Genomic DNA, 20,791 nt, shown 5'->3' with positions numbered 1-20,791 from the left:
CAGCATGTGGTTCGATCGAGACTATCTTCTTAATTTGACTAGTTAAACCCATGCACAATCCTCCACACCAACACTCATGATTAATTTATTTAGTCAAGAGGATGAGGATGGACAAAAGGGGCACATGAACTATGCTATCCACGAGCCGAGAATATAGATAGAATCCGACAAAAATATATCCATTATCATTCTACTAATTTTAGATTTAGTAAATAAAATAAAATCTAAATTCCATTCCTGTAGAACGACTATTCCACTACTAGCCAATTATTAAGTGTCTCGAAGAGTTGCGTCCGGGAACAGCACTGCAGCAAAGGTGATAATGCAGTCAAGTTGATAACGTTGACCCGAGCTTTTTTTTTTTCGTCGGCGCCATCGTGGAGTTAAATTTAATCACGATATCGAACGACTTTTTAAGTCAACCTCATAATAAGATGAAGAGAGCAAGAAAATGAATTTTGCAGGAATCCATCTTGAACTTGTCCAATGCAACAACTTTACCATCCAAATATTAATTCAGTTATACACCAATATACAACTCTGTTACTTAAATAACAACTCAATTATGTCCTCGGAGACGTCCCGAACAAGTCATGCACGAAGCTGCAGCGTAATGTGGCTGGCAGTTACGTTGTCCATGGGCTGCCGCAAAGTTAATCAGTGCACACCACGAATCCTATAAATAGGGGCTCGCTCCCTTCCACCTTGCCACCCATTGGCTCAGAGAAGCAATAATGGCTCCTTGTGGGAGATCAACAATGGCGGCGTTAGCGTCCGTAGCTGTTTATTCCTGCATGGTTCTCTGCCTGATGAGCGCTGCAGTAGCAGCTCAGCTCAGAGTGGGCTTCTACTCCCAAACCTGCCCTACCGCCGAAACCCTCATCAGGCAAACCTTCGATGAGGCTGTCCAGCAGACTGACGATATCGGCGCTGACCTTCTCCGGATGCATTTCCACGACTGCTTTGTCAGAGTCAGTATATCGATTGCATATCGATCGAAGCTTCGTTATACCATGTCTGAATGTTACTTAAGTTTCTGATCGTATTCAATTGACGGAGCAGGGCTGCGATGGATCGGTTCTCATCGATTCGGCGAATGGGAACACGGCGGAGAAGGACGCCGAGGTAAACCAAACCATCGAGGAAGAAGCATTCGAAGTCGTCGATAATGCAAAGGCCAGACTGGAAGCTGCCTGCCCCGGCGTCGTCTCCTGCGCGGACATTCTCGCTTTCATTGCCCGAGACAGCGTTGCACACGTAAGGATGATATGATTAAAGCATTTGCTGGCTAGCTCGAACAATCTATCGATGTTTAAATGATATATATTTTGGAGAGTAAAGGATTAATGTAATGTGCGATTGCAGTATGGAGGGCATTTCTACGATCTTCCTGCTGGAAGAAGAGACGGGAGAATTTCGAGGGCAAGCGAGAGCATGTCGGAGCTCCCTTCTCCTAATCTCCGACTCGGTCAACTCACTAAAGTCTTCGCCGGGAAAGGGTTGACCCAATACGAGATGATCACCCTCTCAGGTATTGATTAGTCGCTAATTTGAAGAATTAATATTATATTATTTGAGTAATTTTGTATACGTTTGTTCAGGAGTGCACACCATTGGCGTCGCTCACTGCCCTGCCTTCACCAGCAGGCTGTATAACTTCAGCAGCAGCTCCGGAGTCGACCCGACGCTGGACCCGGCGTACGCGGCTCAGCTGCAGCAGCAATGCCCGACGGCGGAGAGCAACACCGAGGTGCCGATGGACCCGCCGAGCGAGCTTGGGTTCGACAACAGCTACTACAAGGGCATCTTGAGGCACAGGGGGCTGTTCACGTCGGACCAGACGCTGGTGTCGAAGCCGGCGGCAGCGGCGCAGGTGACCCTGTTCGCGCTCGACTCAGCCGTCTTCAAGAGTAAATTTTCGGCGGCGATGGTGAAGATGGGCAGCATCGGCGTGCTGACCGGGACCGACGGAGAGATACGCACCAACTGCAGAGTGCCCAACTCAATCGAATTGGCCGGGTTATCTTTCTTTATATGAATAAAACATGCAAAGCCCCGGGGTGTGGTACCGTAATATAATATTTAAAAGAATAAATAAAAAGATTAAGTTCACTAATATAGATTTGGATGAGCTATGCTCTAAATTCTACCTCAATTTTTTTAGTATAGAATATTCGACCAGAATTTAAAATCGGTGACTCACAAAATCTCATTCTTAACCAAAATTTTAACCTTCAAAGATTACGATTTACGATTTAGCACTGTCAACGATGCACGACCATTTAAAATTATTATTATTATTTTACTTTTTTAAAAATATTTAAAATTTATAAATTTGCAAAATAAAAAGTAAAAAAGACATGTATTTATTTAAACTATCTATTTATCTATTTAAGGTATAAAAGAATCAAAATTATTTCCTTGGATATTAAAATCTTCTACTTATTCTTTGAAAAATATATATTTTTTTATTATTTTTATAACTTTTATTTAATTATCTACTAGTGTTTGAGTTTTCAAAAATCAGGAGCCAAAGTAAACGAAGAATAAAATTATACTAATTCTTGAATCATCTTTTTTTATATTAATAATTTTTTATTTAATATTAATATTAGTATATTTTAATAAGATGAGTATTTTATATGTTCGACGAATATATAATTTTATTATTGACTAAATTATATCTCCACAAATTTAAAAGAGAATGTAACCCATAAATAATTTATTAAAAGAGTTAGATTAATAAATTTAATAGATCAAAAGTATAATAATCCTATATTAGACGATTTAAAATAAATAAGTTAAAAAAATAATTCAATAAAATTATACAATAGTCTCATATTAAAAATTTCAATAAATAAATTAATTTATATTAAACTACACCGATTAATATAACTTAAATATTGTTAAATAATTTAAAAATCTAAAAATAATTTTAAAAAAATAAGTAGACTATTAATCAGCGATTTAAACCATCAGTTTACTTAAGGTCTGACTCTTAATCAGCCCGTGCTAATTATGGATCGGACCCATTGATCCGAATCAACAGATAACTAACCCATTGATCCAATTCTGATTCCGGGCCACATCCGGTTGGGACGGGCCGAAACCCGGTTTGGGAACAGATCCAGCATAGCTTGGACGACAGCTGTCTCCATTATCTTCATATGAATAAAAATGTGATAGTCATGATTGTGCATTGGGGCAAAGGCAGATAATGGACTAGTCCATAAAGAACTTAAACACCAAACAACGGCTTAAAAAGATTGCATGACTTAGTTCTCAATCTTCCATAACAAAGCATTTAGTATTGACAAACTGGTGCACCTAAAAGGAACCTAAGTTTGAAGAAATAATACATCTAAAATCATGTTTTTTAATGCTGGATTAAAAACTCGATCCGTTTCTTTTGATACGAATGAAACATCTCGTTCCACTAATAGACTAGCACCAGCATAAGTGGTTCCCCCTGGAATATCGCACGGGACGTTCTACTAGCAGATCGGCACCAACATAAAGAAGGCATCGTGTGAGACTGACGACGCCTCCGGAAGTGTCGCCCCGAGCCCGATGACGACTTCGGAAGTGTCGCTTGGGCCCAACGAGGCTCGATGACACCTCTAAAAACATCGCTCAAACCCAATGATGCCTCCAAAAACATCGTCCACGCCGCATGTGCTCGCAGTCACACAAAACAACATGGAACAGAATAAATGATGGAACAATGAACATAATACATGTAATAAACTTTAATTTTAAATAAATAATTTAGATTAATAATTTTAATAATTTCTAACTATAATTTAAATAGACTTAGCTCTAAAAATAATTTTTAATAAATAATTTAGCTCTGAAAATGATAGATCCGAGCCCTCTGTTGGGAATGATCTGAGTCTGTGGCTGGAGGCCAGTGAAGGATCCAAAGGTGGTGGAAGGATATCGGATATGAGTTCTTTGAGCAGAACTCATAAAGTTGCTGGTTCATCTTCTACCACCTCCACAGTCGTCATGTCACAGATCCATAATTTGACTGAAGAGGTTACCCACTTGAAAGGGTTATTAATGCAACGAGATGAAAATATGAGACAAAGAGATCAGGAAATGAGACAAAGAGATCAAGAAATTAATGAATTGCGAAGACAACAAAACTTGATCTTGCAACATCTTCAGTTGCAATCCGCTCCTCGTGATGATGACGACGACGACGATGGTGATGGTTCCTCATAAGTTTTTTGTATATGAATTTTTTACAATCATTATTTTTAATATTTATCATTTTATTAGAGCTGCAAGTTACTAATTTATAAATTTTTAATAATACTGTTAATTTATTTTTAAACAGGTTTTTTTAAGAAAATTTAAAAAAAAAGGTAATTAAGTCTTTACATATTTAGTTTATAGGTTTTAGTTTTGATTTTAAGAATGATACTTTCTCTCTTTTTTTGTTTTCTTATGCAGGACACGAAAAGATATTAACGGAGAAGGAAGCAGAGTCTCCGGAGAGCAAAAACGAGCACGATAATTCTATTGTATCTTTTCCTCGTCCTCAGACTTCTTTACATCACTTATATGTATGGATTTGGATTTATATGACTGGATGTTGATATGGATGTTGTGGATTTTGTTAGAACCGATAGAATCAAAATATCTCCATAATGACAATCAAAATATTTCCACAATGACATGATATTGTCCACTTTGGGCCTAAGTCCGCATGATTTTATTCTTGGGCTCAATCAAAAAAGCCTCATCCTATGGAGGTATATTTCATCCTTTTAAACTCATGATCTTTTCTATGTGTTTTAGATGTGAGATTATGTTTGCACCTTTGCAACCCAACAGATTCATCATGGATGTTGGTTTGGACTTATAGACATATGGATGTTGATATTATGGATTTTTGTATATGGATGTTGATATTATGGATCTTTCATTATTTGAATCTTTGTATATTATGGATGTTGATATTGAAATGGATGTTGTTATTGATATAGATCTTTGTGTAAATGTGTATTGTTGATATTGATATTGATATGGATGTTGACAGGTTATATGTATTTTATGAAACGATCCGATTGGATCGATATTTCATTGTATATACAGGATAATCAACGATAAGCAGAATAGGGAAAAAAATTAATTTTGCGACGAAAATGAAATTCGTCGCAAATCAGTGACGAATTCTACAACGAAAATAATTTTATCGTAAATCTATCGTAACTTATTGTTTATCGATATTTTAGGATGAAAAAGATTTTCATTTTCGTTGTCGATTAGCGACGAAAATAAGATTCGTCATCGATAGGCGACGAAAATAAGGTTCGTCGTCGATAGGTGACAAATTTGATTCGTCGTCAATCAGCGATGAATTCGGCGATCAAAATCATTTTTTTGTTGCTAAATTGTGCGACGAAACGCAAAATTTTCGTCGCAAAGTTTGACGACGACTTTATAGCAAAGAATTATTTTCGTTGTAAAAGAATTTGTGACGATTTTTTTTTTAATTCGTCACTAATGAGGGATTTTCTTGTAGTGACACCTCATAGAGAGAAATCCAAGGAACACATCTTCTTTGTAACTGTCTGTTACTACGTCTTAGTCCATGTAAGACTTACACGTACTTTGGCTTGAGCTCTCGAATCTTCAACTTCTGGGCCACCCAACAAACGAGGCACTCAAACTGAAGTGCCTAAATGCTCCCAGATGGCCGGATCCATAGGTACTCTAGTAGTTTGGCAAGTCAAGAGGTCGGATCAGATCGATAGATTGGACCAATACGGCAAGTCAGAAAGTCAGACCAGCTAGGCTATATTAGTTCGGCAGCTTGGTCAAGCGTGACCCAAACAAATGGTAACTCAGCAAGATAACTGGGTTAGCACAGGGTGGGGTTGCATTGGCACATCACCTTGAGCAAGTCAAACGCTGACAGTATCATAGTGCTCGATGTTCGGAGCCACATAGTGCTCGATGTTAGAACTAGTGCTCAGAAATAGATTCGGAGTCACAGTGCTAGACTTCAAAGTCTAGTAGGCTCAGAGGCAAATAATAATCGATTAATGCTCAAGAAAGAAAGACGAGGTAAGCAATAGGTAATACATACAATTAATGAAGAATGTTATCATTATAAATGATGTCAGTACCATAGATGACGTGACTCTTTTTCTAAGATAAAAGTCAAGAGTCAAGTGGGAGTCAAGCCTAGGACTGATTTGGCAATGCTAGTCAAATGGAATAGTATCAATATTTGTCTTTTGTGGATTCAACAAGCTGTGCATGTTCCCAAGACATATAGCCACATAAAAAGCCTTTATAAAGTTGTCATAGAAAATATCCTTGAATTCCTTTTTCCTACACATAATGCCAAAAAGAAGCAAGAGGAAAGGACATGCGTCAGAGATGGTCTCCTCCTACACTTATATAATGGGAGAGCTCTAACAAAAAGGGGATTCTTCTTCTTCTTCCTCTTCTTCCAAGAAGGAGCTCTCCTTCTTCTCCAAGGGCTGGGTATTTCAGATTCTCACCTCTTCTTCCAAGAGGGAGCTCTTCTTCTTTTCCACGGGCTGGTTTGATTTTCTACACTCTTCTTTTCTTCTTCTTCTACATTTTCATTTTTCCTTCCACGGAATACTGACTTGAGCATTGGAGTGGCCTGCCAGGTCTTCCTGGCACCATTTTCACCTCCTGTTGAAGTGTATTTTAGGTTCTCATCATCCTCTCCCTCGAGCTCCACTAAGAAGCCGCACACGTCGGATCGTTCGTTGACTGGTGGCTTGACCATCTTGGTATTTAGCTGGAACAATAAACAAAGGAGATCTTTAGAGGAGAGGACATTGTTAAACAAAAAAGTAATAATAATGATTAACAACCGTTGCAGAAGGAGAATATTAATGTTATAATGATTATTGTTACGTAGCAAGAACTATAAAAGAAAATCGATAATATAAGGACAAGCTATGCTCACTCTCACAAAATCATCTATTTCGTTCTATTATTTCTTATTCTCAAAATCTCAAGCATCAAAGGCGCTTTGTCGGGACAAGATCGACACCCTTTTATTACGTGTTGACCTTGGGCATGAAATCGTTCAACTTAATATAGAGAATACGAGTGGTTGGCCAATGCCCAAGAAATACTCAACTATAGGTAAGGGCGGAGGGAGGTTAACGCCAGCTTGAGCTTTAGCGCGGGGTCATTTAAATTTTTTTATATGTAATTGTTCATATCCGATTATATCTAAAATTTTAAATTTTATATATATATATATATATATATATATATAATTTTGATATTCTGCGCGACATCATCGTGCGCGACAGTCAATCCACCGTCCAACACGCGATTGCGCAAATCTGACCGTCCAAAAGTAGGAATGCACAGTGTCCCTCCCTCGACCCCCGTCGCTTCCGATCGCCGTCGCCGCGCCGTCCGACCATCGCCGGTAGCCGGACCGGGCCCGATCGACGCGCCACTCGTTGGCCTGTCAATAGGTGCCAGATTCCGGTCGGATTGTGGCCGAAATCCGGCGTGGCCATTGCTCGTTGCGATTCCGGCGAATCGCGGCCGGTTTCTGGCCAAATCGCTGCCGGTTTCCGACCAAATCACGGTCGGAGATAGGCCGAGGAAGGACCGCCGGCGGTCCTTCCTCGGCCGGCCGGAAACCGGCCACAATTCGCTCGCAAGTGGCTTAGCACCGCAATCGGAGGTTTCCGGCCAAATTCGTCGGATTCCGACCACTATCCGGCCGGAATCCGGCGTCGACCGATGCGCCGGTGAGTCGCGCGTCGATCGCACCCGGTCCGGCGGCCGACGGTGGTCGGACGGCACGGCGACGGCAGCGACAGTGAGCGGGGGTTACGGGTGTCGCGCAGGGGTCGCGTATTTCTCCGTCGCGCAGAATATTAAAATTATATATATATATATATATATATAATTGTGCAATTCCTATCGTCTACCAATCGACTCAGATTTTTTTTATTAATTTTTTTTAATCCTAATAAATTATAATTCTTGATTCCATCGCTTATTAGGGCGTTCGAATTCAACCGTATAACTGTATACCCCACTAACTTGTCAGTGGGTACACCTAGGGCATTCAAATTCTACAGTACAAGTGTACCACACTAACTTGTGGCAAGTTCGTGGGTAGACTTAGGTCATTCCAACTGTACCGTACGTATAAGTGTACAGTGAGTCAGGAAATTAACGTACGTGGTGATGTGCGATGGACAACTGCCCCCAACTGCCCCATTAGATCGACTCACTCGTCTGGAGCTTGATATGTGCCCCACTACGTCGTTTATAGTTAGTTGCTCGTGAATCTATTAAAATTAATGATTGCTGCGGTTTGCGTATTATTAGAGAGAAAGTAGGTAGAGATATTGGAGCAAAATTAAAGAAATTAGGGTATATTTTAAATATATTGCTAATATAATATTAATTCAACTTCATTTTGCTGCAATTCTCTGCTTTATTTAATGATCGATGAAGTGATTTATATATATATATATATATGTAATTAATATATATCTAACCTAATAAAACCTCTACTTTTCGTACCAAAATACTTACCACTTTAATTTTTTTTTACAAAGCACGTCAAAATTAGTATTAATTGAGCCGTATGAATTAATTAAGATAGAGGTGTAAACCGGGGCGATCGTACTTGGACTGAGTCAGTATGACATTATGATCAGTTTGGGTTGTCTCATACTCTACCTAAACACGAACAGGTAAATCTGACAAGTTGGATCGAGAGAGTTTGACCCACACAAGCTCTAGACAACTCAAGTTGTGTCACCTAACATATAATCTAGAATTGTATTAGTCCAACCGGGCCGGCCACTCCAGAGATGTGGCTACTGGGATTATTATTATTATTTTTTTAGAATTGTATTAGTCCATCTTACCCATAATCATTTTTATAAAATATTAAATAAATATAGAGCCACTGGGTTTTGGGTGTGCTCATATGAGCCTAATTAATTCGAGTCCAATCAAATTCATATTTGATATCATGCGAACATGATCCATATACTATACGATCTAATATGCCATTAGGATTTGAGATAAAAAGCTCTATAACTTCTAAACTTAATTGTATGATCATCTAATCTCTCTACCCTTTCTCTTTGTTGTTATTTTTTTTAATCTTTCATAATACTTATGATGATTTAAACATAAGTACTTTTCAGCATGTGGTTCGATTGAGGCTATCTTCTTAATTTGACTAGTTAAACCCATGCACAATCCTCAACACCAACACTCATGATTAATTTGTTTAGTCAAGATGGTGAGGATGGTCAATAGAGGCATGAACTATATATGCTATCCACGAGCCGAGAAAATAGATAAAATCCGACAAAAATAATTATATTAAATCCATTATCATTCTACAAATTTGAGATTTAGTAAATAAAATAAAATCTAAATTCCAATTCCTCTGGAACGAATACTCCACTAGCCAATTAAGTGTCTCGAAGAGTTGCGTCCGGGAACAACACTGCAGCAAAAGTGATAATGCAGTCAAGTTTCTGATAATCATAGGTTGATAACGTTGACCCGAGCGTTTTTTTTTTCGTCGGCGTCATAGTGGAGTTAAATCACGATATTGAACGACTTTTTAAGTTAACCTAGCTCATAATCAGCTAAGTGAGGGGAGGGCATAAATCTCAAGAAAATGAATTTTGCAGGATCCATCTCGAACTTGTCCAATGCAACAACTCTACCATGCAAATATTAATTCATTTATGCCTCCGATATACAACTCTGTTACTTAAATAACAACTCCATTATTCCTCGGAGACGTCCCGGAACAGGTCACGAAGCACAGTAATGTGGTTGGCAGTTGTCCACCCTTCAATGGTTATGGAGTTATGGAGGGCTGCCGCAAATTAAAGTAAATCAGTGCACACCACGATTCCTATAAATAGGGGCTCGCTTCCTTCCACCTTGCCACCCATTGGCTCAGAGAAGCAATTAATAATGGCTCCTTGTGGGAGATCAACAATGGCGGCGTTAGCGTCCGTAGCTGTTTATTCCTGCATGGTTCTCTGCCTGATGAGCGCTGCAGTAGCTGCTCAGCTCAGAGTGGGCTTCTACTCCCAAACCTGCCCTACCGCCGAAACCCTCATCAGGCAAACCTTCAATGACGCTGTCCAGCAAAGTGACGGCATCGGCGCTGACCTTCTCCGGATGCATTTCCACGACTGCTTTGTCAGAGTCAGTATATCGATTGCATATCGATCGAAGCTTCGTTACCATGTCTGAATGTTACTTAAGTTTCTGATCGTATTCATTTGACGGAGCAGGGCTGCGATGGATCGGTTCTCATCGATTCGGCGAATGGGAACACGGCGGAGAAGGACGCCGAGATAAACCAAACCATCGAGGAAGAAGCATTCCAAGTCATCGATAATGCAAAGGCCAGACTGGAAGCTGCCTGCCCCGGCGTCGTCTCCTGCGCGGACATTCTCGCTTTCATTGCCCGAGACAGCGTTGCACACGTAAGGATGATATGATTAAAGCATTTGCTGGCTAGCTCGAACAATCTATCGATGTTTAAATGATATATATTTTGGAGAGTAAAGGATTAATGTAATGTGCGATTGCAGTATGGAGGACATTTCTACGATCTTCCTGCTGGAAGAAGAGACGGGAGAATTTCGAGGGCAAGCGAGAGCATGTTGGAGCTCCCTACTTCCGATCTCCGACTCGGTCAACTCACTAAAGTCTTCGCCGGGAAAGGGTTGACCCAATACGAGATGATCACTCTCTCAGGTATTGATTAGTCGCTAATAATTATATAATTTGAAGAATTAATATTATATTATTTGAGTAATTTTGTATATATATGTTTGTTCAGGAGCGCACACCATTGGCGTCGCTCACTGCCCTGCCTTCATCAGCAGGCTGTATAACTTCAGCAGCAGCTCCGGAGTCGACCCGACGCTGGACCCGGCGTACGCGGCTCAGCTGCAGCAGCAATGCCCGACGGCGGAGAGCAACACCGAGGTGCCGATGGACCCGCCGAGCGAGCTTGGGTTCGACAACAGCTTCTACCAGGGCATCTTGAGGCACAGGGGGCTGTTCACGTCGGACCAGACGCTGGTGTCGAAGCCGGCGGCAGCGGCGCAGGTGACCCTGTTCGCGCTCAACTCAGCCGTCTTCAAGAGTAGATTTTCGGCGGCGATAGTGAGGATGGGCAGCATCGACGTGCTGACCGGGACCAACGGAGAGATACGCACCAACTGCAGAGTGCCCAACTCAATCGAATTGGGGTCATCTTTCTTTATATGAATACAAATGCAAAGCCCCGGGGTGTGGTACCGTAATATGATATTTAAAATAATAAATAAAGTTCACCAATATGGATTTGGATGAGCAATGTTCTAAATTTGGTCATCTACCGTAATTTTTTAGCATAGAATATTCGACCACAATTTAAAATCGATGATTCACAAAATCTCATTCTTAACCATAATTTGCAGAAAAAGAAGATAAAGATTTACGATTTAGTACTGTCAGTTACGAACGATTCATGACAATTTAAAATTATTAATTATATTTTATTTTTTAAATATTTAAAATTTATAAATTTGTAAAATTAAAAAAAATAAAAAAGTCATATATTTATTTAAATTATCTATTTATCTATTTAAGGTCTAAAAGAATCAAAATTAATTCCTTCGATTTTAAAATCTTTTACTTATTCTGTGAAAAAATATATTTTTTTATTATTTTTATAACTTTTGTTTAATTATCTAATAGTGTTTGAGTTTTCAAAAATCAGGAGCCAAAGTAAACGAAGAATAAAATTATACTAAATCTTAAATCATTTTTTTATACTAATAATTTTTATCTAATATTAATATGAGTATTTTATATGTTCGACGAATATATAATTTTATTATTGACTAAATTATATCTCCACAAATTTAAAAGAGGATGTGACTCATAAATAATTTCTTAAAAGAGTTAGATTAATAAAAGTATGATAATCCTATATTAGAAGATTTAAAATAAATAAGTTATAAAAATAATTCAATAAAAATAAACAATAGTCTCATATTAAAAAAAATTCAATAAATGAATTAATTGATATTAAACTACCCCCATTAAAAATAAATAAACTATTAATCAGCCATTTAAACCATCAGTTTACTTAAGGCCTGACCCTTAATCAACCCGTTCCATTCATCCGAATCAACAAATAACTAACCCATTGATCCGATTCTGATTACGGGCCACATCCAGTTGGGACGGGCCGAATCCAGTTAAGGCCCGGCCTGTGAAAAGATCGAGCATAGATTGGACGACAGCTGTCTGCATCATTTTCATATGAATAAAAATGTCATAGTCATGATTGTGCATCGGGGCAAAGGCAAATAATCGACCAGTCCATAGAGAACTTAAACACAAAACAACGGCTTAAAAGGATTGTATGACAAACGGGTGCACCTAAAAAGGAAACCTAAGTTTGAAGAAATAATATGCCTAAAATCATGCATTTAATCCTCGATTAAAATTTCAATCTATTTCATTCCATACGAAAGAAACATCTCATTTCGCTAGCAAACCGATATTAGTACAAGTGGCTCCGATTGAAATATCGTTGAAAGACATCATGTGGGACATTTCGCTAGTAGATTGACACCAACACGCTAGGACACCGTTTGAAGGCATCACGCTAGGACCAACGACGCCTCCGAAAGTATTGCAGGGGGCCGATGATGGCTCTAGAAATGTCACCCGAGCCCAGTGACGTTCGACGACACCTCTAGAAACATTGTTTGAGCCCAATGACACCTTCGGAAGTATCGCCTGGACCACGTGTGTCCATAGTCACACGAAACACGCATGGAACAAGATAGGCAACGGAACTATGAACACACGAAATATGTAATAAACTTCAATTTTTATTAAATAATTTTAATAATTCTTAATTATAATTGAGATAATTTAAATAGACTTAATTAAAATCTAATAAAATTATTCTATTAATTTAATATATACATAAAATTATTTTTTATATTTAAATATTTAAATTAAAATTTTTATTTTTAATTAATATGTTTTATATAAAAAATATCAAAACTATATAAGTGCAATGCGATATTCAAATGGTATTGTTTTTGTCCGAAATTGAAACGTTGACACGATTTAAATTGTAAACCTTTTAATATGACGCATTGAAAAACAAGTGCAGTAAAACACATGTTCACAGAATTTGATAACAAAGTTACTGTTGAATTATAAAATAAATTTTTCCATATTTTTTAAGTTAAAATTTAAATATTTTATAAAATTTTAATCATTGATAATTTTATCTGAATTTTTAGGTGTTCAAAACATGTGTTATGTGATCTGGTGTCTAAGATCTGTTATTGAATGATAGGTTGAAGAATTTTGATATAAAACCTATTTATATGCTTTTTCTTTTTCATTATAATGCAAGAGAATTTTTTTATTCTATCTTTTAAATTTTTAATTTTTATAATCTCTTCAAATTTCTTCATATAAGTTTTTTCACGGTGAGTCACTTCAATCTTCTTGAAGAGAGTTTCGTCGGTTTTGATTTTCTTTAGTTACGGGGATAGTAAATGGCACCCTTCACCAAGAGTGTTGTAATAATTAGAAAACATCAAGTTACAGAAGAAATCAATAACCATATTCGCCCACATTATACGTTTCCTAAGGCATTCGTAAATGTGCCCTTACATATTACGTAAAGAGAGACAGATATAGAGACTGAAAATTTCCTGTGTTAGCATCTTCTCCACTCGTAACCAGATGGAATTCGAGATTGCTCACGCACGCCTAGAAACTCAAGTGCAATACGACAACTCCATATCGGAATACTGAGAATAACTAACCTTTTGCATGAACCGAGCTTCTGCTACTGAAGGGCATCTTTCAGTTACTATTCCTCCTCTGAAGAACTATCAGATAAAATTTTCTCCGCACCAACCTCTGCTGAAGGCTCCTGTGTGCAGAAGAGAAAGATATCAATAAGCATTCTGTGAGATGCTGATGCAAAACTTTTCGACGGCCTACAGAAAAAATAAATGAAAAATGGCTTCAGGGGATCATTCATTCTTTTTCCACTTACTGCCATTTTATCCCAGTCCTTCAACTTTGTATTCGTAAGCATGTAATTTTCACGTAAGGGAGCCCATCCAGGTTCATTGCTGTTTCGCTTACTAGAATCAGAGATCTGCACAAAGCACGAGGAAAAATACATACATGATAGACGACCTAGATAAGACAGTATTAATGAAAATACCATTTCAATAATAGAGAATGCTGATGTTAAATTAGAGCCATTGTAGAGCTTTGCAAGAGAGCTTTGAAAAATATCAGAAATTGAAAGATGCTCATTACATGGAGATCCAAACCCCAACCATAATAAAAGACCACGTGACAAAATCCAATAAGTTGTGTGATGGGAAGCAACAGCATACCTGTGTTGTTGGCTTCTGTAGCTCTGAAAAAAATGCTTGCTTTCTTCTTTTTGCCAACGCTGTTCATATCACAAGACACAGGTCACTATAGAATGCTTTCAAAAGTAATATACGTGGACTTAATATGTAATTAATCATTAATTAAGGGCAGAAGTGTAAAAGATGCTTAATGTACCTATTGCTGTGCTTAAGTTTAATGAGTGAAACCGATTTTAAGCTATGTTCAGCATAGATTGCAAGCGACTGTATGAGAAATATCATACCAGAAGTAATGTTTTGTAAATGCAGCCAACATGATTAAAACAAACCTTAGGATTTATTTTAAACTAAGTCAGCTATTAAACACAAAGAAACACTCAGTAGGTACTTGATTAAATGATCATTAAATCTTGAAATTGCCTGTGCAGAACATCAAATAATCTCGCATGGTAGTGAACTAAATTAAAAGGCTATCAAGTTACATGTCATCACAGTTGTCACTCTTTGCCTACAAGTATTTCACCGAAGCTTATAAACCTTCATTATCTATCAACACTTCATGTGAGATAAATTAGGATGTCAATCTCCACGTTCTAGTACCAGAAAAAGGATCTAGTTGTAGACATAACACCAGCCTTGCTATTTCAACCTCTAATTCAACATATATAAAATCACCATTCATTACATAATGGTTGTGTCAAGAATAATTTTCATGCATAATTCAAATTTTTAATTGGATCATATTGGCACTAAGACACTAATGTTCTTTGATAATAAGAAGATGATTTTCATAATTCAATACAGTATCAAGCATGACAAAATGCAAATTCACCATTCATTACCTTTTGCATCTTTGGAACTTGAGCTATTCAAGCCACTTTGGGAATTCTGTGCCTTACTGACCTGGATAGGAGAGTTATATGTTAGCATCAAATAGTAATTCTGCCACACGACTGCTAATTGCAACTTCAGTAAGATGGTATGCTTACTGCATTGAATAGCTTCACCACTGAGAATCCAACACACCCACACATGCAAGACGAAGGCTGTCTAGTTAGAGGTAAAATAAACTAAAGCAGTGTATAACTATCATTTAGAATAACACAAGTTGCAAAGGTTTTAAGTACCACCCTTTAGTGGAAACATTAAGTTTACCTCCTTTAGTTGCAATGCTGATAAGAAGCTTCTCCTTTGCATCTAAGAATGTATCAGGCTTCACATGCCCCTTCTCGGAAGCCTAAATTATACATTAGAAAATGAACACATACATTATTTTCATTCAGCCCCAAGTTAAGGCAAACAGAGAAAATAATAATAATTATTATTATACTAACAGACTGTTTTAGCTTTTTCGTCTCCCCTTTCATCTTCTGTTCAGAATCCTCTTCTGCGAGCTTCTCCGCAACAAGCTTTTTGTGCGCGGACAATACTGGGCCCTGAGAGGACCAAAGCCAAAACATTTAGAATTTTTTTCATTGATCACGTTCAAATCAAACATCTTTAACTATAACACTTACAAGGGGATCATCTTGGAGGTGCCTCTTCATAATCTTTGCAAAAGCGACCTTAAAAGCCCTGCAACCCTCGAGGAACCTGGTGATTCCATGCTGCCCTCCTTCCTCATCCTCCTCATCTCCTTCGGAATCGCCGCCGCCGTAATTCCCCTCATCCAAATCCTTCTCGCCCTGTTCCCCCTCGTCACTAGAAGGATCCGCAGGGAGTTCTTCGTCAACTTCTTCCTCTTCGTCCGAATGATACTCCCTGGCTCTCTTCCGGAACAACTTCTTCATCTTGTTGCTAGGTTTCCGGTGCTTGTCGGCTACCATGTGTGTCGGCTTGAACCTCTTGCTTGGCTTCTTTGCCTTGCTGTGATTCGGCTTCCTCTTTCTACCGGCCATCGTAGCTGTGGCAGGTGCCTCGAAGGTCTGGATCACCGCCGCCATCGCCGACGAGGACGTGAAGGATCGGCGGAAATCGATTGGCTTGAGGAACTTAAACCCTGTCAACGCAAAACGCAGATATCATATAGAAGTGGCGGCGGACCGGCCCCGAACTGTGGGCTATAACGGGCCTGTCAGAAATTGTAATTGGGCCAGTACCGGCCAGCAGGCCGGTTCATGTCCGTAAGCCCAATCTCATTTTCTAAGAGTAAAATGATAATATTAAACTATATGGGCGTTTTAGAAAAGGATTAAAGTAGGGGGTAAAACGAAATTTTCTATACATCAACCCTAACCCGGGACGAGTGGTTCTCTGGCCATTCGTCGTCATTGTTGAGTCGAATTCCTGCTCCTTTCGCAACGCCAGCGATCTTCTCCTTGCGGAAACCAATCTCGTCGACCTGAAGCCAGGTCCTGTCTCCCTCTCTTTCGCTTTCTCTATATCTAGCATTTTCCTTGGATGAACGTCTTCTTCACTGTCGCTCACGGCTCAAGTTCTCGTCACCGATTAGGGATGGTTGCGTGGTTGTCCTGAGAAGCTGCTGGGTATATGAAATTAGAATCCGCTTGAGGGTTTCCTCCTAGAAACCTCTGATCGCTGCTAACCAGCTTATTCTATGTTCCTTTCTGCGTGAATTTGATTTATCACTGCATTTCTACGTAGATTTTTTTTTATCTTTCATGTATTATGATCTATTTCATATGAAAAGACTATTTTTTAATTGTAATTTCTACTCTGATCCATACTTGATTTAATGGCCATCAATTTATGGTTCATCATGAATTTTATGAAGCGATACGAATGTGGTCCGCTGGTGGAGGTTTTTTATTGATTGGGAAGATAATTTGGTTTCTCTTGAGTATTGACAATCTTGACATATGATTTCTTTGTTTTTTAAATGATGTATGATGCAAGCCTATCGTTAATACATAGAACTAAGTTCTCAATGACAAATATTTGCTTCATTCGCAATTCCGATTTTGTGAATGAATATTTCTAATGAATTGCTCACTTTGATTATGATATGATTTACCAATGAAGATTTTGAGTTACAAACTTATATCGTTTTTTATTTAAGCATGCTCCTACATTGTTTAAGCATAGTGAAACAGAATATTAACTCTCATGTCGATGCATATTGTTATACATTATCAATAGTATCATGCTTCAAGGAGCTGTGGAACTGATGATGCTTAAACATAACCAAAGACTTCCTGAGATTTATTGCTGTTCTGTTGACTGACCTTGATAAGACAGCACAACCTACCTGAAGCATATCTCAGTAAAGCTTATATAACAACCTAAGTTTTATCATTCTGTATTTTGTATTATTTAAATGGGATCAGTTCTTAACCTCATGATTTTTAATGTTGAGATTTTTGAAACCCAGTGCTCTGATTTTTACATATGCGTTTTGCCTGAAATCTAATCTAGTCTTGTGGTTTAATTAATCTTGACAATGCTGGTGAGTGATGCACTTAACCTGCAACCTCACTGAAGCTTTTCTTGTTTGAAATTGTTTAATTTCGTCTGTTCAAAATATCTGTAGGATCTTGTTCATTGGTAGATCTGGTTAGTTCTGATGTTCTATAGTGTGCTTCTGTTTTGGACTAATTATTTTGGTATTGTTTCTAAATTTTATGTAATTTTTCTTATCTTCATATTACTAATGCTGGTAACTCTTATGTGATTTGTGACAAATAACATTTCTATAAAGTTGAAGCATGTGCCTGGAGCAAAAATATCTAATATATATACCACGTCAAATTTTAGCCAGATAGTACATTGACAGAATTACACTTACAGTTGAGCTAAAGATTCTTTATGTTGGAGCTAATATTTTTCGTGTGTTTTTTTTATTTTTCAGAGACATGAAGGTTAGAGCTTCAGTGAAGAAACTTTGTGAGTTTTGTAGGGTAGTTAAACGTCGTGGGAGAATTTATGTGTTATGTACAAGCAATCCCAAGCACAAACAAAGGCAAGGCATGTCTACATTTGCTTATGAGGGCCTGTTGCCTCCTGAGTAAGTGCTCTTATTTGTATGTTTTCCCCATAGCATATTTCTATCTGCATCCCATTTGTGGAGGCTTATTCTATTTCCTTTTGGTAATATGGTTCCTGTTTTACTTGTCTTGCTATATGTTTCTTATAGTTTTGTTTGTCCTGGTCATACCAATCTCTATTATATTGTCAGACATTAGAATTAGTTGCAAGGCTTGAAAAAATATTCCATGCTGATCAGCACAGATGAGGCTTATCATTCCACTAGTCGACCAACATGTGAAAGCTGCTCAACATGATGATACAAAGAGAAGGCCTCCGCCTATCAGTGAGCATCAGTGACTTCTGAGAGCTATAAGGACTTCTGACGACGACTTCCACAAGCAAGTGCAAGCACGAGGGCTAGGGTTTCCACTGCGAGTTTAGCCAAGTCCTTTCTCTTCTACCCCTTCCTCAGAGCTTCTTCCTCTCCTTCCTCAATTCCTTTTGCCCTCTTTGGTTCCTCCAGTACTACATGTTTGCACAGCCAATACAGCACGGAATACTATATTGTTTTGACTGAGGATTAAAACTACAATGCGAATCAAATATTTCAAACCTTGATCAGTTGCCAAGTTATTGTCTCGTGGTGGTGTCCTGAGGTTCTTAACATTTGAACATTATGAAAAAGTTATATTTAGGGTGTCAAAATTCCTTATGTGAGTTAAATGATGCAAATGCTCTTTTTTGGAAGACAAAGATAGTTTCCAGATCAGGCATTCCATAATATTCCAACTTCAATATACTTTCATTGCTTAGATTAAGGGGTGTACTACCATGAATATTCAATGGCATTCAGAATTTTTTTCCTGAAATTTGAAGCTTACTGATCATTGCAACTTTATAATTGCAGTTATCTTACATTTCAGAAGTGATAAAATGGTCAAACTCTTGCTAGGAACTTTATTTAACCTATCTTAAGAGAAAACCATTTCTATGACAGCTTTTCTATATTTGGTCATTGAAATATAACCTCAAGTTTCATGTTTTCTTAAAAAAAATAAATACTGCTGTAGCAGTTGGTACAAATGTCATTAAGGATGCTTTGAAAACAATGAAGGAGTGGGTTTATGTCTTGGATCTTCCTGATAATTAACAAATGAGTATGAAATGAACAGTTTCATGTTTCTTTTGAGACTTTTTCAATGAGGACGTTATGGAACAAATGGATTGGTTGCACTTATGCAGTCAAATGATTTGATGAAGTCGTATTTTTTCTTTACAGTTAACAGCTGACATTTAGTTTAGATAAACCTAAAAGAAATATAAGAATAATATGTACTTTTTTATCAAAGCAATGCAGCTTGCCACATGTCACTTATGCCCAATCTCTTGCTTGAGACATGTCTACTTGAACAAGCAAAAATCTTAATTTTGTGGTCCCTGTTCATTGCAGATCCTCATTCATTAGCAGTAAGCAAGAACCTTCAGCAACTATTCAATGGCCTATGGGGCTTGCATCTCTTCTTCAGAAGCAGGATAAGTAAGTCTAAAACGTATGCCTTAAACCAAAAGAGCTGCACTTGTACCTTTTCGCTTGATGTTCTCGGTTTGGTAATTTTTGTTCTGTTTCTTTTAGTATTAGGCATGTTATTTTGAGCATATTTGCATAAAGTGATTACAAGCTGACTTGATGTGTTTCTTTTTATCATTGAACTTCTTGTAACTTTTCAACTGATGCAAAATGCTATTTTTTAGACAACGAGGTTTGCTTCCAGTTTGAATATTTCGTAATATGCAAACTCCAAAACACTTGCACAATTCTTCTTAAAGGGAGTGCTATGGTTGATTATTCACATGGAAATCAGATCTTTTCCTGCGATTAGCACTTCACTGAACACCGATTAAGTGTTTGAAGTGCTCTTGTTTAGTGACACATTTATCTAGTGACATAATGGTTAAACTCTCATAGGGAACTAGGTTCATCTATATTCTGAAACACATGTTTACTTGAACAAACAAGAACCTTACGCTATTCTCCATGTTCATTGCAGATCCTTAGATGTCGTGAGCAAGCAAGAACCTTCAGCAACTAATCAGTCGCCTGTAGGTCTTGCATCTCTTCTTCAGGAGCAGAAGGATAAGTAAGTTTGAAAGATATGGCTGAAACTAAGAGTTGCTATGGTGTTTCAGGTTATTTACCCGATGTTCTCTGTTCGATGATCTCCATTCTGTTACTTTTTAGTCTCGAGGGATGATGCTATCTTCAAAAAATTTGCATAAAGTTTTCTTTGAAACACAAACAATGACCATTTAATGATAAATCTTAAATGCTAGTTTTGCTGCTTACATATTTTTATCAGGCACATTTTTCTTTTACTGGCACAATGTCCGATACAAATGATCAAATTAGTCTTAGACCCAGTAGTTCT

At 37.9% G+C, this 20,791-nt stretch overlaps 4 protein-coding genes across 5 annotated transcripts; 3 read left to right on the top strand and 1 right to left on the bottom strand.

Moving 5' to 3' along the window:
- The first annotated feature begins 725 nt into the window (after window positions 1–725).
- Window positions 726–4,227, top strand: LOC141841633 (peroxidase 5-like). The gene is made up of 5 exons (XM_074729816.1): window positions 726–971; window positions 1,063–1,257; window positions 1,366–1,531; window positions 1,602–2,019; window positions 3,864–4,227. The coding sequence occupies exons 1-5, from the start codon at window positions 735–737 to the stop codon at window positions 4,225–4,227; spliced, it is 1,380 nt and encodes a 459-aa protein (XP_074585917.1). The 5' UTR covers window positions 726–734.
- A 5,754-nt stretch (window positions 4,228–9,981) lies between these two features.
- On the top strand, window positions 9,982–11,379 carry LOC141841187 (peroxidase 5-like). The gene is made up of 4 exons (XM_074729318.1): window positions 9,982–10,218; window positions 10,308–10,502; window positions 10,611–10,776; window positions 10,862–11,379. Exons 1-4 carry the CDS (start codon window positions 9,982–9,984, stop codon window positions 11,293–11,295), a joined length of 1,032 nt encoding a protein of 343 aa, XP_074585419.1. The 3' UTR covers window positions 11,296–11,379.
- A 2,208-nt stretch (window positions 11,380–13,587) lies between these two features.
- LOC141840224 (uncharacterized) lies at window positions 13,588–16,418 on the bottom strand. The gene is made up of 8 exons (XM_074728144.1): window positions 15,956–16,418; window positions 15,773–15,874; window positions 15,594–15,675; window positions 15,428–15,447; window positions 15,281–15,341; window positions 14,460–14,518; window positions 14,108–14,212; window positions 13,588–13,981 (listed from the first exon to the last, which is right to left on the bottom strand). Exons 1-8 carry the CDS (start codon window positions 16,379–16,381, stop codon window positions 13,919–13,921), a joined length of 918 nt encoding a protein of 305 aa, XP_074584245.1. The 5' UTR covers window positions 16,382–16,418; the 3' UTR covers window positions 13,588–13,918.
- Window positions 16,419–16,686: 268 nt separating this feature from the next.
- LOC141841938 (uncharacterized) lies at window positions 16,687–20,716 on the top strand. 2 transcript variants are annotated; one of them, XM_074730141.1, is made up of 4 exons: window positions 16,687–16,789; window positions 18,247–18,402; window positions 19,816–19,902; window positions 20,414–20,716. In XM_074730141.1, exons 2-4 carry the CDS (start codon window positions 18,251–18,253, stop codon window positions 20,505–20,507), a joined length of 333 nt encoding a protein of 110 aa, XP_074586242.1. In that variant the 5' UTR covers window positions 16,687–16,789; window positions 18,247–18,250; the 3' UTR covers window positions 20,508–20,716. The 2 variants fall into 2 exon arrangements, with proteins under 2 accessions (XP_074586242.1, XP_074586243.1); XM_074730142.1 differs by lacking the exon at window positions 16,687–16,789 and adding an exon at window positions 16,898–17,038.
- The last annotated feature ends 75 nt before the right edge of the window (window positions 20,717–20,791 follow it).

Source organism: Curcuma longa, chromosome 11, assembly GCF_044706935.1.
Source record: "Curcuma longa cultivar G26 ecotype Majalengka, Jawa Barat chromosome 11, ITB_CL_G26_1.1, whole genome shotgun sequence".
Taxonomy (NCBI): Eukaryota; Viridiplantae; Streptophyta; class Magnoliopsida; order Zingiberales; family Zingiberaceae; genus Curcuma; species Curcuma longa.
The sequence above is the reverse complement of the archived record's forward strand: the minus strand, read 5'-3'. Positions and strand labels throughout refer to the sequence as shown.

Excerpts from the sequence above, each read along its gene's own strand:
- LOC141841938 (XM_074730141.1), top strand. The coding sequence starts at position 18,251 with ATGAAGGTTAGAGCTTCAGTGAAGAAACTTTGTGAGTTTTGTAGGGTA. Across the intron at positions 18,403-19,815 it reads GAGGGCCTGTTGCCTCCTGA|ATCCTCATTCATTAGCAGTA; the intron begins GTAAGTGCTCTT and ends TGTTCATTGCAG. Across the intron at positions 19,903-20,413 it reads CTTCTTCAGAAGCAGGATAA|ATCCTTAGATGTCGTGAGCA; the intron begins GTAAGTCTAAAA and ends TGTTCATTGCAG.
- LOC141841187 (XM_074729318.1), top strand. The coding sequence starts at position 9,982 with ATGGCTCCTTGTGGGAGATCAACAATGGCGGCGTTAGCGTCCGTAGCT. Across the intron at positions 10,219-10,307 it reads TCCACGACTGCTTTGTCAGA|GGCTGCGATGGATCGGTTCT; the intron begins GTCAGTATATCG and ends TTGACGGAGCAG. Across the intron at positions 10,777-10,861 it reads CGAGATGATCACTCTCTCAG|GAGCGCACACCATTGGCGTC; the intron begins GTATTGATTAGT and ends ATGTTTGTTCAG.
- LOC141841633 (XM_074729816.1), top strand. The coding sequence starts at position 735 with ATGGCTCCTTGTGGGAGATCAACAATGGCGGCGTTAGCGTCCGTAGCT. Across the intron at positions 1,258-1,365 it reads CCCGAGACAGCGTTGCACAC|TATGGAGGGCATTTCTACGA; the intron begins GTAAGGATGATA and ends GTGCGATTGCAG. Across the intron at positions 1,532-1,601 it reads CGAGATGATCACCCTCTCAG|GAGTGCACACCATTGGCGTC; the intron begins GTATTGATTAGT and ends ACGTTTGTTCAG.
- LOC141840224 (XM_074728144.1), bottom strand. The coding sequence starts at position 16,381 with ATGGCGGCGGTGATCCAGACCTTCGAGGCACCTGCCACAGCTACGATG. Across the intron at positions 15,342-15,427 it reads TGGTGAAGCTATTCAATGCA|GTCAGTAAGGCACAGAATTC; the intron begins GTAAGCATACCA and ends TCTCCTATCCAG. Across the intron at positions 13,982-14,107 it reads AGGACTGGGATAAAATGGCA|GAGCCTTCAGCAGAGGTTGG; the intron begins GTAAGTGGAAAA and ends TTCTGCACACAG.